At 38.6% G+C, this 15270-nt stretch overlaps 3 protein-coding genes across 6 annotated transcripts in view; all 3 read left to right on the top strand.

Moving 5' to 3' along the window:
* Positions 1-3662, top strand: LOC149044268 (uncharacterized). The gene is made up of 3 exons (XM_089210932.1): positions 1-540; positions 1997-2204; positions 3214-3662. The coding sequence occupies exons 1-3, from the start codon at positions 394-396 to the stop codon at positions 3534-3536; spliced, it is 678 nt and encodes a 225-aa protein (XP_089067058.1). The 5' UTR covers positions 1-393; the 3' UTR covers positions 3537-3662.
* Positions 3663-3836: 174 nt separating this feature from the next.
* LOC113681995 (uncharacterized) lies at positions 3837-7914 on the top strand. The gene is made up of 4 exons (XM_089210931.1): positions 3837-4383; positions 4844-5998; positions 6223-6490; positions 6789-7914. The coding sequence occupies exons 1-4, from the start codon at positions 4373-4375 to the stop codon at positions 7170-7172; spliced, it is 1818 nt and encodes a 605-aa protein (XP_089067057.1). The 5' UTR covers positions 3837-4372; the 3' UTR covers positions 7173-7914.
* A 290-nt stretch (positions 7915-8204) lies between these two features.
* LOC113682012 (A disintegrin and metalloproteinase with thrombospondin motifs 6) overlaps positions 8205-15270 on the top strand; it is a 29952-nt gene continuing 22886 nt past the window's right edge. The window contains exon 1 of one of the 4 annotated variants that reach the window (XM_089210919.1): positions 8205-8423. The gene's annotated coding sequence lies outside the window, so the exon portion shown is untranslated. Of the gene's footprint in view, positions 8424-12052; positions 12218-15270 lie in introns of those variants that run through there. The other 3 variants (XM_089210922.1, XM_089210921.1, XM_089210918.1) reach the window with 3 other exon arrangements.

The raw sequence follows: 15270 nt of genomic DNA, 5'->3' as shown, positions 1-15270 counted from the left end.
ATTACTGCGATGTCGTAGATCTCGTCCACAGCTGTTGCTGACAGATTCATCTTGAAAAGAAATAACACAGTTTTGAGAGCTGAGGAAAAGTAATATTCGCGATAGGAATCACTAATTGGAAATCAGTCAATCTATCCATATCAATACTGCGGCCTGATTTGTTAGAAAGGATTTGTTTCTCATCAGAGAACAGTCTAGAAGGTTCAACGATAACAACCGCTTTTACTCAACCGAAACAATGTAAGTCCAAGGTAAAGCTGCAGTGGCGTAAATATAAACCCCGTACGTGATTAACAGCTCAACATAACGTTACATAAGAGGTGTATAGTTACTTTCTTCTCTCTCTTCTTGAAACTGTTCATTGTTCGAGACATCTTAGCGAGCGTACACAGCATGAGTGCGTCGATAGACATTGATGAAATCGACGATATTGAGCTCATGTCCGAGTTAATGAAGTCTCGAGGTTTATCGTCAAGAGGGCTGCAGACGTTAGACCAGATGAAACAGAGGGCCAAAAAGGCACTCGGAATATCAGAGAAGGTAAGAATGAAACATCTATGGCTGCGTATTGATTCAAACTCAGGTTGCACTGACATTGCCATACTGTCACTGAATTATCAAGAATTGATAGCCTTAAATACCGGGCCTATGGCAATGAGAAATGATGAAGTTATCGTCCGAAATTATCGACAAGCTGTCTTGTGGCCGGCATTCTATATGTCTAGGTTAAAAATTGGTTTATTCACAGACACTTTACGTAACAGCGAACCAAAGGGAAACCAATGACCACCAATAACTTTATTGGTTGTGAACTGATTGTCAAACCAAACATTTACTCCAGATTTAAAGCTTCTTAATTACACTGCTAGAGCTCCCTGTTCAACATTTATCATTTCGTTTTTTCATGCGTATATCATAAAAAGAAATCACCTAGGAGGGTGAAACCTGATAATCAGGCTAGCACGGTTCAATGGACATAACCTAAATTGTATTCAGAGCTCGTGTCGAAAGAAGGGAAAATGTTTAGTATGTTAAGCTTGCATTTTGTTTGTCATCCTTCGTCAAATTTGTAAAGAAGAACTTCTTCAACGAGTTTCAGTCGGACCTGGGCTCATACTCCAATTTAAAGCTATGATGATAGGCTGTTGACAAATTTATCACGACTCTCACCCGCGCTAGTTATCGCTGTATATTGGAAATTACAGCCCTATTCTTTCAAGTAAATTCCTCTGATAGTTTCCGCTTCTTTGATAGGAAGAATTTCAATGTTTCGCTGGGTGGAGGTTGATATTCTATTAAAAACCAATGGCTCATCGATATCTTCTAACATTCAAGTACTGATGGGTGATCTTGCTTGATAAAGATGACAGTTTCCTTTGTGTTGTCCTTTTCTGTTGTAAAGCAGAATCTACCTTTGTTTTAAAATTTCAGTTGTGAGTGCATTTTTATGCGTATGTTTACGTCGTAAGTTGTAGTTCAACTTGAATAATTAATTCCACGTCGAAGTCGAACTCAAATCTAAACTCGAGTATGTCAATAAAGTCAAAACTTTATTAAGCTCATTAAGCCGTACCGTATTAAGTGGTCACCCTGTATTAAGCGGTTGTAAATTCACCCTAAACGCTGTAACGTTAGAATTATCTCTCTTCTTTAGACTTTTAATAAAAATATTTCGCACGAACATCTCGCAAGTCATTTTCTGGTCAGCCTGTATTCAACGGTTACCCCGCCATTCTCCATGGGCGACTGCTAAATACAGGTCCGACTATAGAATGAAATGTGCGCACAAGGAAGAGTACCCGAGCCTACGCTAGCTTGATCAGTCAACACGCCGAAATGGGCTGATTCCAAAGAAACCACCTCATTGAAGTAAATCCTGTCTAGTATTGAGTGACCGACAAAGATAAATAGTATAGCAAGTCTAGTAATTAAGTTATATTGTCGTGTTGATATTTTTTTGCAAAGCGATGTAATCTATCCATGCTCTACTTATCAGGCCTTTTCAACGTTGACAGAGGCCAGGGAAGAAGTCGAGAGAAGACAAACGCTCTTGCTAGAATCGTGCGTGAGCACAGAGGCATGTCTAAATAGGATGAGTGACGAGGACTACGCTCTTCTGGAGCTAGGAGTCAAAAATCTCAAGAACCAATTGGCCTACCACAAACAGAGATTAGAGAGAGTGGAATACGTAGTGCTAGTTTCAGGTTGGTTGGTGAAAAAAATTCAGAAAGCTCATAATTACGTAGAGGTTGAAGCACGTGCGTGTGTCGTAACTTGAGTTTCCTGCCAGCTGCTCCATTCGCTCTCAGGCAGATTGTCCGCCACAGGACTACGCCATTAACTTGCAAAGGAGTAGCAAGAGACAGGACGCAAGCTACTTGACGGCCACAACAGGTGTTGCACAGTTTCATGTTAATGTCTGCCAGACTTCACTTTTAATTGCAATATATTCTCCGTTTTAACTATCCCTTCGTATCCGTCATGGCCAATATTTTGAAGTTAATCGCGTTTAATCTGTGGAATGAATTTCCTCGGCTCACTACGAAGTGTGACTCATCTTGCAGTAAGTCGTGTGAAACTTAATTTTTATATACACATAAGAAACAGGGGCCGTGCATTAGCGCATGTGAACAGCTACCCAGCTTTTTTCATACTCGTCTCCTCATTCGTTGTAAGAGGTTTGCTCAACCCACCTGGCCAAGAGAGCAACTTTCAGACAGATTTCACTGGGAAGTCAAATCCTTCGCATGCGGTCATATCTTGTCATGAGTTTTTGAGAAATTTGCTTATCTCGAGTGATAAACGATTTATGTCGTAGGGCTACGACGCCGACGCTATAAACACGAAAGACAGAAACGCTGCATATTATTGTTGTTGTTTTCTTGTTTCAATTGAATTAATTCATCTTGATCCCAAAACATCTTCTCTTTCAGAAATGTATATACTGTGATTTCTAAAACTAATAAAAACTCATGACGAACATTTTTCATCATGTGTATCATCCCTTTTATGTGCGGGAGATAAGTCAAAGTGGCTGCCATGTTTCCAGACTTTTCGCCTCAGTAAAGTAATTTTTTACTATTTTGTCATAATAACGCTTCTATTGTCTTTAGACGAACAGGGCTCAAGGCAGTTTCCCTTTAACGTCTAGATTCTTGTCATTCATGGTCATGAGAAATTGACAAGTTAAAACCCAGTGATTTTTCTCAACAGGTGAAAGAGATTCGAAAAAAAGCACGTTGCTGAGTCTGATTCTTGGGGAACAACTCCTCCCTGACTCCTTTCTTACCACTTCTTCTATTATCTGCGAACTAAGATATGGAAAAACCCCAAGGCTAGTAGCTCACTATAAAGACGCAGATCCTAAAACAGGCCTTTTCTCAAAGACTATCCAACTTAGCGAGATGGCTGTGAACTCTCAGCAAATCTGTCTTCAAAAAATTTCCTCATTTTTCCAAAATGAAGATCTCCAAGGTTCAGTTTTTGATAAGATTGAGATCTTTTGGCCAAACAACTTACTTAAGGTTGGTGATTAGCAAGCTAAGGGCATGAATTGTAAATTGTGAGCTGAGGGTTGCTAAAAGCTTCCATCTAGCAATGTTCTTGGCAAATTAGGTCTTGCAACATAATGTTCATGAACGGATTAGCTTTGACACCTAACATATATCGTTTTCGTTCGCAATCTAACCCTTTAGGAGCAATGATGTAGCTTAATTTCTTGATCAGAAAAACGTCTATAAATGTTTCAACAACAACAATTACAAAAAATACTCATTAAAAAAGAGTAATTTAGCCTGTTTTAAGATTCACTTACTTCTCATCGTTATGTCTACTAGGAAAGAATCGTTGTAGTTGACAGTCCAGAAAATCACGCATCGTGGAGGAGAAAGTAAAGGCGTACCTTTCTGAGGCTTTCGCAGTTCTCTGCGTTATTGACAGTTCAGCACAGCAACTACGGGTAAGCTGTATGGACAAGTGGATTTCACGCACCCGAACTGTTCCATAGCAGGGAATATAAATATGTTTTATTATCATTATTATGATTATTATTATAAGAATTATTATAGTTACCGCGAAGGAATTTTCAACTCCATGTGCACGTTTGTCCTTAGATGCAAGAAACAATCAAACAATGCAGAAGATTATGTCTTGACCATCTGGAAACCTCCTCAATTTTTCCTCTTTTCCTATGTAACAATTGGCACCAATTATCTCAACTCAGAGAATATTGGCCTGAATTAGACCCAGATTCCCAAACCATTTTCATTTCATCGCCTTACGCCACAAACGATGACACAGCCGTCGCGGAGTTTGCGTCGCTGATGGATGCTGTTAATCCACCGCCTTGCAAAGCAATAAAGAAACGTTGCAAATGCAGTGGAGGTACGTTCTGTTATGACTATGGAGAATCTTAAAAAGCTACGTGGGGTTATTGTGGCCCCAATTTAAACCTTAAGTGATGCACTATTTTAAATGCATTCCTATCTTATTAAAAAGACCAAGTTATGTTGCCCACTTGTTTTGATTTAATGGGGTTCACTCATGTGCACGGTGAAAATTATAATTTACACATACGCAAAGGCATAGAAAATTGTGGGGTTTACTTCTCTATGTGGCTACTACAAAGTGTTTTATGGGGAAACTTTGGGTAAAAGCCGAATTCCTTAACGCCTAGATACGCTCAAAATCGCCATGAATTTAGCAATGAATTTCTTCCTAGTTTGTTATCAGATTTGTTTATATCTTGAAGTTTCGCCCACATGGAATGATAAAGAATAAGTTCAATAAACATTTTGGTGAAAAATGAACTTGTAGTCTGTATACTTTCATCTCTCATGATCAGGTGGCTTGACTTAGCCATTTCACGTATGGCCTACCACATGAAAATGGTCATGGATCATTGCCCTTCCACCGATCGTAAAATCGTCTCTTCACATTTTGAACGCCTTCGTGACGTTGAGATGCGCCTGTGCTCAATTGAATACGAGTTGCAAGAGTATTTCAGAAAACTGGCAGACCACGCCGTTAGGGAACTGTCCAACCACCTCCAGTCTTGCGAAGTTATGGAACAATTTACCTCGTGGACGCTTGATGATATTCCACACGCTGGAGAAAGTTGGGAGGTGACCGAACATCTTATCCAAGATGCATTTATGAAGCGACTTCAGACCATGATTACCGCGTGGGAAGAAAAAAACCAAATTTTATCCTGCTCTTGCAGATCTCTGGTCCAATTGTCCCACCAGCGATTTGATAAAACTAAGAGTCTACTACCTCTCCGATACCTAAAAAACTCCGTCATCACGGATGCTGGTGCTAGTGGATCACATACTTGCCAGTCTTCAAATGACTTCAGCGCGGCCCAAAAAGTTATGATCGGGCTGACAAGTCCAATTTGGGTTCCAGTCGGCCTGGCAGTTTTAGTTGGCAGCGTCCCATTCATGGGTATTAGGAGACTTAAAGAGAAAGTAACAAATTGGAAATGTTCGAGAAAATACGAAAAAGACAAACAAAGCTTTATCGTGCAAGCCTCCCGTGAATACCTTCACAGTGTGGCTCAAGAGCAACAGCTTTGGTTGTTCGTGGAGAAGGAGCTCAAAGATGTTAAGGTTTACCTTACGAAAGTATCATCTTGTTTGCGCGAGCTCATAGTCGCTGACAAAATACTATGTCAGCAGCTCAGAGATGAGATTCGCTCTGAGAAGGAAATAAAAGAATTATATGGCCCTTTAGAAGAGATGAGTGTCAGAGAAAAGGAAAAGATGGCCCTCTTTTTCATTAAAGAATTACGGAGCATGGAAATTAGTAGTAATTTCTTGGAGTGGGATCGAGACGATCCAACTTCACTTCTCGGAAATGGAGAATTCGCTTCAGTTTATCGAGGAACATTTAGGTTACCTGGACAGAGCGAACCAACACAGGTGGCTGTGAAATTATGGAGTAAAGAACTAAACGAATCCACCGCGATTGGCTTCCTTTCTAAGACAGAAACACTGAGGTTAGCTACTCTGAGTATCGAATGAAAATTCTGATATAGCTGCAGTTAATACATAAAAGAGGGCTGTCTAAAAAATAATTTAATGGGATTTTACAACTATAGAAAATTAGATACTTTAGTTAGATCGGTATGATAACATAGCAGTTGAAAAACGCCGAAATATTCGGGTGCTTTGAGATCCTATCGATTTTGAATAAAGGTCAATGCAATTATATCTTTTGTAGGAAGCTTGGCTCTCCCTTTATTGTCAAGTTCTATGGAACAGCATTGCTGAAGGAAGACGATCGATTGCGGGTGATCCATGTTTTTGAATCTTGCGAGGAAAACTTGATGAATCATATTTTTCAGAATCCTGAAAATATTCCTGGATTTTCTGAAAAAACCTCCGCTAAGAAAAATGTACTGTGCTGGGCAAAGGACATAGCTGCTGCCATAGAGTTCATACACAAACAGGGCATTGTTCACCGCAGACTTAAGCTGGAGAAAATTTTGGTGAGTTTCAAATAAGTCTGAATTTAATTCCTACAGTTGCTTCGATTTGAGTCTTCTTGTGAGGGTCAGTTCATCGTGAATTATCTAATACGTTAGTCAAATAATTAAGACTTACAAATTAAATGTAATTGTTGTTAAATTCCGCTTAAGTACTCTTTAATCAACAGTTCGCGGTGTCGAGTGACGAACTGCGAGTGCTTCCAGTCAATTTTGCAGAAGAGACCTTGTAGCTCCTAAAAGGCCCGAAAATATTTTTATGTTTATAACAACTTTGCTCATTATTCACCTCTTTTCATAGCTTTCAGAAAGAAACGTCGTTAAGGTCTCTGGTTTTCGCCTTTCTGAAGAGACTAAGACAATGGAAACCGATGCCTATCTTGCCTCCGAAGTGATCTTTTGCGAAGAGTACGATAACAAGCTTAAGGCTGACATATACAGCTTTGGTATAATGCTTTGGGAGATGTGGTATGGTAAGAGAGCCCTCCTTGAAAAAGCGGAACATGTGTCGGACCAAGAGGGTGCAAGACCTTCATATGTACAAGACGCGATCAAGCCTCCAACTGGCTGGCAAGATCTAATGCAGCGATGCTGGGATGGAAAACCCCACAATCGACCAGATGCGGCAGAGTGTCGCAAGCTGTTGACTGTGCTCTCCCAGGAAGTTTACGCACCACCTCTATGAACACTGGTTAATATTAGGGCAGCCATTTTGATCGTATTTCATATTTAAAGGTAGAATTACTGATAACAAATTCGTTCTGATTACTGTAGTTAATAGCAAAGAGTGAAATACAAGGAAACATACATCATGATAGAATACAGTACGTGGTAGATTGTTGCCAGGCAAGAAACCATACGTATAGGCAACAGAAAATTATTTTCCATAAAAGCTGAAGAAAGTGTTTTCTGGATGAAGGTAAATCTGTGTCTGAAGACCTTCCTTATGATATATCATTTTCGCATCGAAAAAGGCAAGAGCAGGGTTTTTTTTTTGTCATCGCACGGTTTGTACCATAGTCTCACAATCAGAAAAAAGGAAAAAAACATAAAAAAAGAAACAATTTCTTTTCACCTCGGCACTCTAACTTTTCTCACCAATATAAACGTCTACAGTATCGTTCTCAACATGCACAGCTATCGGTGATGTTTATCTCTGGATCACAGTATTGATTACATTATTACTACAGGTTTGTTTACGTAAGGAACTCGAGAGAAAGAGTTATTTCAGCACTTTGAAATCTAGAGACAGTGTAAGTATTCAAAGGTTCAAATTGTGTGAGTAGAAAACCGCTTAGAGACCTTAGGAGCCTAGTTTCAAAACTGAGACGTGCACATTTGCATACGAAAATGTTAGGTCTGTATATTGGTAAACTGAAACATTTATGATGAACTCTTTAAAATAAAGGCCTAATCAATATCTCCAACACCTCCTAACGATATGCTTTTAAAAATTGTTCGTTTTTGAACGATTAAAGGCGATTTTCAGCTTGCAGTCTGTTGCAATGAAATCAAGACTGGACAAAACTTAATGCTGAGAAAAATTTCGGCCAAGAAGGAATCTGTAAAAAAACCTTAAAGCATCTCGAATATTACTTTCAATATTAATTTTGGAGTGGATCATTGACAATGAAAATCGTCGAAACAATATTAGAGCAGCTCATTGGTCGAAAAATGACATCTAAGACATTTCTTGCCAGGTTTTCAAAACAAAGGTACTTCCGAAAAGCGGATATGAAGCAAATAAGTGACCAAATCGCAAAACATATCTGGAGGCAGTATGTAAGGACAACATTTTTTTCTTGAATGCACGAGAGAGGTCGATGGTCGTCCTCCAATCGTCAATGCTTCATGAAGATAAACGGTTACAAGAGAAGTGGATTGCTGTTTGTGATGTGAGTCACTTGAGAATTTGGTGACGTTTTCCATAGCCAAGGTAAGGGATGTTTAAAAGGTCTCAAATTTCATATTGTCGGATGTTATGTTCATGCGCTTATTTGCATGTAGAGGACGTTCGGCAAGTTTAATTCAAAATCATTCAGAAGTTAAAGTTACCCCTGCCATAATTATGCCTTTTCGGTTCAAATACGGTGTTGTCTCATCTCTAAGGACATGGGTATCGCTTTTATTTTGGGATTTCATAACCAAATTTTGGGAGGAGACAGAAAATTTCACTAAGTGTTGCGACAGTAATCTTTTAAAATTCTTACAAAATGCATAGCAACTGACCATCCATCCGAGGCGTTACGGACCAGACTAACATTCTGTGTTTTTCACGAATAAACGTTTTTAAAATCGCTTCGTACTGAAAGCTCTTAGTGTTAAAATGCCTATGACTCGAGATTTTCTTTTGCATTTTCTGGTTAATAGCTGTATTTAAAATTAGAAATGATCGACCTTAGCGCCTAGCGAGTTCTCCGCCATTTTTTTGTGTATTGAAAGTACGATTTGGCAGCCAAAAAGCGTCCCCATTTAGCGCGCGGCCAAAACGATCATGTTACATAGCTGTAACGTAAAAAACTGTGAAGACACACCGCTGACTATGGTGGAGAAAGGAGAAATCCAGAAGAAAGAACGAAAGTATTACGACGCCGGAGCGCCAAATGATGTTAGCTACAAGGGTAATGCACATATAACAGGTATTGCTATACACTACTTTCCAAAGGATCTAGCTGTATGGACAAAATGGACGCGTTTTGATCGTCGACATCGTGGAGATTTACTCTTCAATGTCGTCGGCCTTATGCTCCGTAGCGGCTTCGAAGATGCCTGTTACGAGAAACTGAACTGACCGATATCTTGTTGCTTGAACAGTGCGAAACCTCCGGCGGATACAGGCATATTGAATTAGATGGCAGCGAATCCAAGTGCTGAGTGAAAGTCGATGCATGTTATGGCAACAGGAATGAACACAGCTACCCATTCTTAACATAGATTTTTCCATAGAAAACAAAACACAAACACAGCAAACTAAACATTCAGGAACGGGAATTTTTTTTCTAATCTTGACCTAAACACCGCAGGCGAGAAACCGTCATGGTCAGTCTTGGTCGAAATCTTCGTTTGATGCATGCGGTTCTCCCTCGTAGGGCTGAACCTTACTAACAACTTCCATTTCTTCGCTAGTTTTTGAGTACGATGTATCACAACTCTCGGTAGAGCTTGCTGAAGGTAGGTATACATCGCTGTCGGATATTGTTTCAAGAGCATTTCAACGCTGACTGATACAAAAGTCTATTGAGAGTTTTCAGAGTTTTCTACATCATCGCCCGCTAATTCGTTATTGGTCTACGAGACACTTTTGAGATAAAATAAGAGTACTTTAGGGCCTGAAAAAACCGAGTTTTAAGATTTCTGAAACTTTTCTTTCTTTTCTAGTTTGTACATGTACATATGATAAGCTAAATATCTACGCAAAAAAAATTCGTGTCATAGGCACTTTAAGCGAAAGTTTGCACGACCAAAAAGCATTTCATTTCATCATATCTCAACAGAAACCTTTCAATTGCATGACAACAATAATGATTAAAAAAAAACCTTGTTATCAATGCGAAAACGTCATCTTCAATTTGACCCATATTAGCTTATATAGGTTAGGCCGCCTGAGTCTGACTCGTCCCAAGCCATGCCGGCGCCAGTCATCTCATCTTTATATAAGGAGGAGCGCGGGAGAGATAAGCAGGAACCCTTCCCGTCGTCCTTATCGTTGCGTTTGAACATGACAAGCTTTCCCCTCATTTGCGCTTAAAAAAGGATCAGCAGTAAAAGATGAACGGTTCAGCGCCCGTGTATACTGACTTGAAGAAGTATGGGTTCAAGTCATACCTTCAATGTGGACTTCAACTGTTTCAGTTACATTACCAAACATAACCACAGGCTACCCAAACAAACTCCGTATCCATGTCCGGCCGAGTGTACTTTTAAAAATAACACATATAGTTGAGTTCCTTTAATTTACGCTGAAGTAATCGTCTGCTGCTAAAACATTTAATTCATTAAATTTAATAACACACGACATTTACCAAAAAGTACTATTTATTTGTCATCAATATAACGATGTTTGTTGTTTTCTCTGAGCGTTACCAACCGCATGTGCTTTTTTACGGACATGTGATTGTGGGATGTGACGTTCTTATCATATTTTCATGCAATTGATAAGCTTTTAGTTCACAAAACTATTGCTGTGTAGTAAATTCTAATACTCAGTGCAACAGAATGTTTGCGATTTAACTTCGTTAATGTATAGCACAATCAGGTCAAGAGATATATGAAATAAAACACGTGTTAACAAGCGGACAAGAAGAAACGAATTGTTCTAACTTCACAGGAAGAAAGGTCATCGTAGGGAAAGAATTTTGTAGAAAGTCACGTTTCAATTGTTATTGAACCATACCGGTGCCTTACAGAATCTAGTTTAGCTTAGAAGCCATTTGATGGAAGCAAAGAAAATAGAAAAAAAAATTGCCTCGCTCCAATGAAAAGTACGGCATCGTAGTTCATTTGAAAGTAGCGATTCAATCCCGCTGGATACATTTTTTCGGCTTTTTCTTTTTCTGCGATAACTAAATTTGGTTGCGATTAATTTGAGAAGATCAACTATTTACTCATTGTATCGCTGCAACCTCCTGCCCTAATCCCTTCACCCTTTGCGCGCTCACTGGTTTTTCAGCACAGAGTAAGAGTAAGGAAGATGATAATTTTATGAGAGTGCGGTGATATTTTTTTTTAACGATCACGTCTATGTCACCTGAGAGGAATTGAACCCTAAAAGACGTTCGATTTCGCACGGTTCCGATGCTCTATCGCCAACCTACAGAGGACTCGTTACCATTACTAAGTTAAAATGTAAGTATACCGTTTAGCGTTCATTAAATTAGTTTCATAAAGAGATATCCTCCGGACACAGATACCAACGCCACAATGCACGCTCAGAGAGCAAAAATCGCATCAGTAGAGCACGAGAAGAGGATTCGAAATATTAAAAGTTTGTAAACGCTTTCAGGAAATAAGAATGAAGAAAAAAGAACGACGGAATTTCCCGTTGTCATGCTTCGTGATACACATCACAGATTATGCTCTCAAGTAGATTATTTATAATGAGACGTTAACGGTTTTTGTCAAGGTCAAATGAACTGGCTAATCCCAGATCTGTCTTCTTTGGTTTAGGAACTCTTTTCTTACAGGGATGTTCGTCAGTTTCACACTAGAGCTCGAAATCTCCTGAGGAGATGAATAATGTTCTCTATAGTTTAGGGTACAATTTCCCTTTTGAAGGCATTACATTGGTATGGAATTACATTTTTTTCAGGTATCTTGAACGGCACGTTTATAACAATACTTACCGCGAGTAATTGAATTATTATCATACTTAACACTCTAGCATTGTATGACTCTATTCTTCCGGCACTTTCGTAACATCTCAGAGAGATTCAGCCGGAATATGCATCTAAGTTCACGTTCGTGACCAATAAAAGTCACGTTCTTTTCAAACACACGTCACAATCATTATCCTTTAATATTAAATTTCTGTCATATCCGCTGTCAAAGTTTACAATTCGCAACAACGGGAAACCTCCTTTTTCACACTCAATCGTCATCACTAATTTGTATCAAATTTCTGTGACATTGTAATTATGTATAGACGACTATCATACAACACAAGAACAGTCAAAAGAGCTTCATGAAGAAGGCACTACAGCTGGTATTTATTAACAAGAAAACACAATAACGGTAGGTCTGAGAAAAAAGAAATACCTAGCTTTTAAAAACCCAAAAGCATACTTTGTCGCTAAGGAACATGAAATCTCTATGCTGTGTTGCTTTTAAAAGCTGAAGTCCCTTGTAAATATCGTTTGACAACATTTAACATTTGACTAAGGATAAAGAATTACGCTTCCTTCCGTCCAGTCAAGAACGTTGAGAAACCTATTGATCATCACACGTTTTAAATTCGAGCGAGCAACCCGAGGTTTTTGGGAACGTAAATAAGACTGGATGTTTCCTTGTAATCACCGCTTCCCAGGGGTTCGATTCCGTGAGATACTCAACTGTAATCTAAAAATGATTTAGCTTTTCTGCGCAGATTTACCAATTTAAACAAGGTTTCGTGTTCTCTGTAGAAATAGCTTACAGTATACTTTTGTAATTGCTGGTGTGTAAGGTGTGACTTGAAATATTGAGACCAAATTTTCCGCGCCTCGACACATAAATCGACACATCGCTGTTATAATTGGCTACCATACGCGAGAATTGTTCGAACTCTTTCATGCAATATGTGCGATCAAGGACCCCTTTTACGTTAGGAGACTCTTCTCGAGCGAGGAGTAGCGAAAAGGAACTTTGCCTCTCCGTTTATTCCGCGTCCAGTTTTCCGAAAAGCCACTTTCATCATTACAAAACGAACAAACAACAAATAAATAAACGAGTAAACATTCCGAGAAAAGAAAGAAAAAAAAAAGACACAACAACAAGTATGCGGAGGAAATAAAAGGAACACCACTTCTGTGACAAATTCCGACCGTTACCTCATTATGGAAAGTAAATTGTTCACGTAATTACACTTTATTCCCTAAAACATCGCGAGCAATGCTTACAGTCCCAATGACACGGATTTTCTAGCTTTTTTTACATCTTTGCCCCATTTTTTTTTTGTTTTTTTTTTTGTCGAGGCATGCATAGTAGGGTTTATCATATTTTTTTCTATCTTTTGAAAGCATTTGCGGCTTTTTTGAGAATTTCGGGTTGACAGAGAAGCTGCGAATTCGCGTTATTTATTTATTTTATCTTATTTTTGATCACTGCAGCTGTGGTGGAATTTGATAACATGCATACCACTGCAAGTTTCGTTTGACCTGCATGCCCTCTCAGAATTCAATTATAATATCAAAATTAAATTGAAAATTCGGTGTTCCTTTAAAATGTTGGGGATCCGGAATAATCATATTTGAGCATAACTGACCATTTGAGGCCTTTCACACGTAGGATCTTGGACTTTTTAAACATATTTCGTAAGATTTTTTAAGTGGCATGCGCCATGTTTGACTCACCGTTTTATAACTACAGAGAGTCTTTTGATCGCGGGAAAATCGTGATTGTCACGGCTTTTTTTTTTGCGTGAGGTGTCAGTTTAAACACGTATTCGAGTTCGAAGAAGAATCAAATACCCTTGTTGTCGGGATAACGTGAACTTTATGATTTGAAAAGCTAAAATATCCAAGACACAAAAGGGGTGTAACTGTTTAAACCAAACAATAAAAACAACGTGAGCAAAGTATGTGATGTTAGCTGTGAAAGCATAACCTTCCTTTATCGAGTTTGGAAAACGATATTAGATTAGACTTGGCTGAAGAAGAGCGAAAAGAAACCTTTTCCTCTCCATTGATTCCGCATCCAATTTTCCGAAACGCAACTTTTCGCGCTAGAAAACAAACAAAAGACAAAAAACAAACATATAAACAAAAAAAAACATTCAGAAGAAAAGAGAGGAAAAGCTTTTTAAGCAGAGCAAAAACCTTATACTTCCAAGACGTGGGTTTAATTTTATCCCCACTTCACTGCAATATGGACTTGAGTTTATCTGCGCTGCAACTACACTTTATTCCGTGCATGAAATATTGCGTGCAGTTCTTTACGTCCCGATGACAGAAAATTTTTTTTCTCCTTCTTTGCGCCCTCCTTTTTTTTTTGGTGAGGCATGCGTAATAAGGTTCATCATTCTATTCCTATCTTTTAAGACCATTTCCGGCTTTTCGGAGATTTTCACCTTCACAGAGAACATACTAAAGTACAAACAATGTTTGTTTTTTTGTCATTGTGGCAGAATCATGTATCATAGACACTAGTGCACTTTTCTTTTTACATGCATTGCCTCTTGGCATTCGGTCAAAATGTTAAATTGAAGTGAATACTTTTCTGTACTATTTTTGTCCATGTTGGGGGATGGGAATAATGATTTTTTTACCATAATTGTTCATTTGTGACCTTCCACGTATCAGAGACATATAGGACTCAAGATTTTGAAACATTAAGCTATGAGAAATGTTTTGTGTAGAGTAATTTTGTGGCAAGCGTTGTTTTTTTATCAAAAGTTTCATGCCAAAAACTTTTTTCTGTGGCGTAGAAAATTGTTTAAGAAACTGAGAGGAAAGGCTCGATGAGATCCATTAAGGATCACTTTTGGTAGCACTTAAACAAGATAAATTTATCCGTTCTCTGCTGTTTAGGGCGGGGTCAGAGAAGAGAATATTCTTTCAGGGTTACTTAAAATACCTGGGGTGGAAGAAGTCGAAGATTGATATATAACCAAAAGAACAATTCAGTTGACAGTGTAAAAAGCAGACGAAGCAAGAGTCATCACGCACAGTTTCAACTGAAAGCTTGTGTGCATACATGTCACCATGTGATGACAATCGGTATCACAATCACTTAATTCGTTTTCTCTGTAAAGAAGTAAACTGTTCTTTTTTATGTAGTGAAAGAGGAGAACTTTGTGTCTATGGAGGTATTATTTAAGGTGTGTTCCAAGGTTTCGTTTGTGTAGGTCTCTTCAATTTAGAGGAAAGGAAAAGAAAAGGGTACATCAAATTGGAAACCGGCACTAATGGAAAAAACAATCAAGATTTGTTTAAATCTTTCGTATCACCACACACTTTTCTATTCTATCAGGAAAGATGCTGATAACAGTTCAATGATATTTCTCTGGAAATAATTCGCTATTGTACATCTCAGAGGTTTCAGCCTGAGTTTTCGTAAACCCTCTGATTTTGAAGGCGTTCGGCCATGTT

Source organism: Pocillopora damicornis, chromosome 6 (assembly GCF_964200805.1).
Source record: "Pocillopora damicornis chromosome 6, jaPocDami1.2, whole genome shotgun sequence".
Lineage (NCBI taxonomy): Eukaryota > Metazoa > Cnidaria > Anthozoa > Scleractinia > Pocilloporidae > Pocillopora > Pocillopora damicornis.
The sequence above is the reverse complement of the archived record's forward strand: the minus strand, read 5'-3'. Positions and strand labels throughout refer to the sequence as shown.

Coding starts and splice junctions, on each gene's coding strand:
- LOC149044268 (XM_089210932.1), top strand. CDS start 394: ATGAGTGCGTCGATAGACATTGATGAAATCGACGATATTGAGCTCATG. Junction 541..1,996: donor CACTCGGAATATCAGAGAAG/GTAAGAATGAAA, acceptor TCTACTTATCAG/GCCTTTTCAACGTTGACAGA. Junction 2,205..3,213: donor ATACGTAGTGCTAGTTTCAG/GTTGGTTGGTGA, acceptor TTTTCTCAACAG/GTGAAAGAGATTCGAAAAAA.
- LOC113681995 (XM_089210931.1), top strand. Junction 5,999..6,222: donor TCTAAGACAGAAACACTGAG/GTTAGCTACTCT, acceptor TATCTTTTGTAG/GAAGCTTGGCTCTCCCTTTA. Junction 6,491..6,788: donor TTAAGCTGGAGAAAATTTTG/GTGAGTTTCAAA, acceptor CTCTTTTCATAG/CTTTCAGAAAGAAACGTCGT.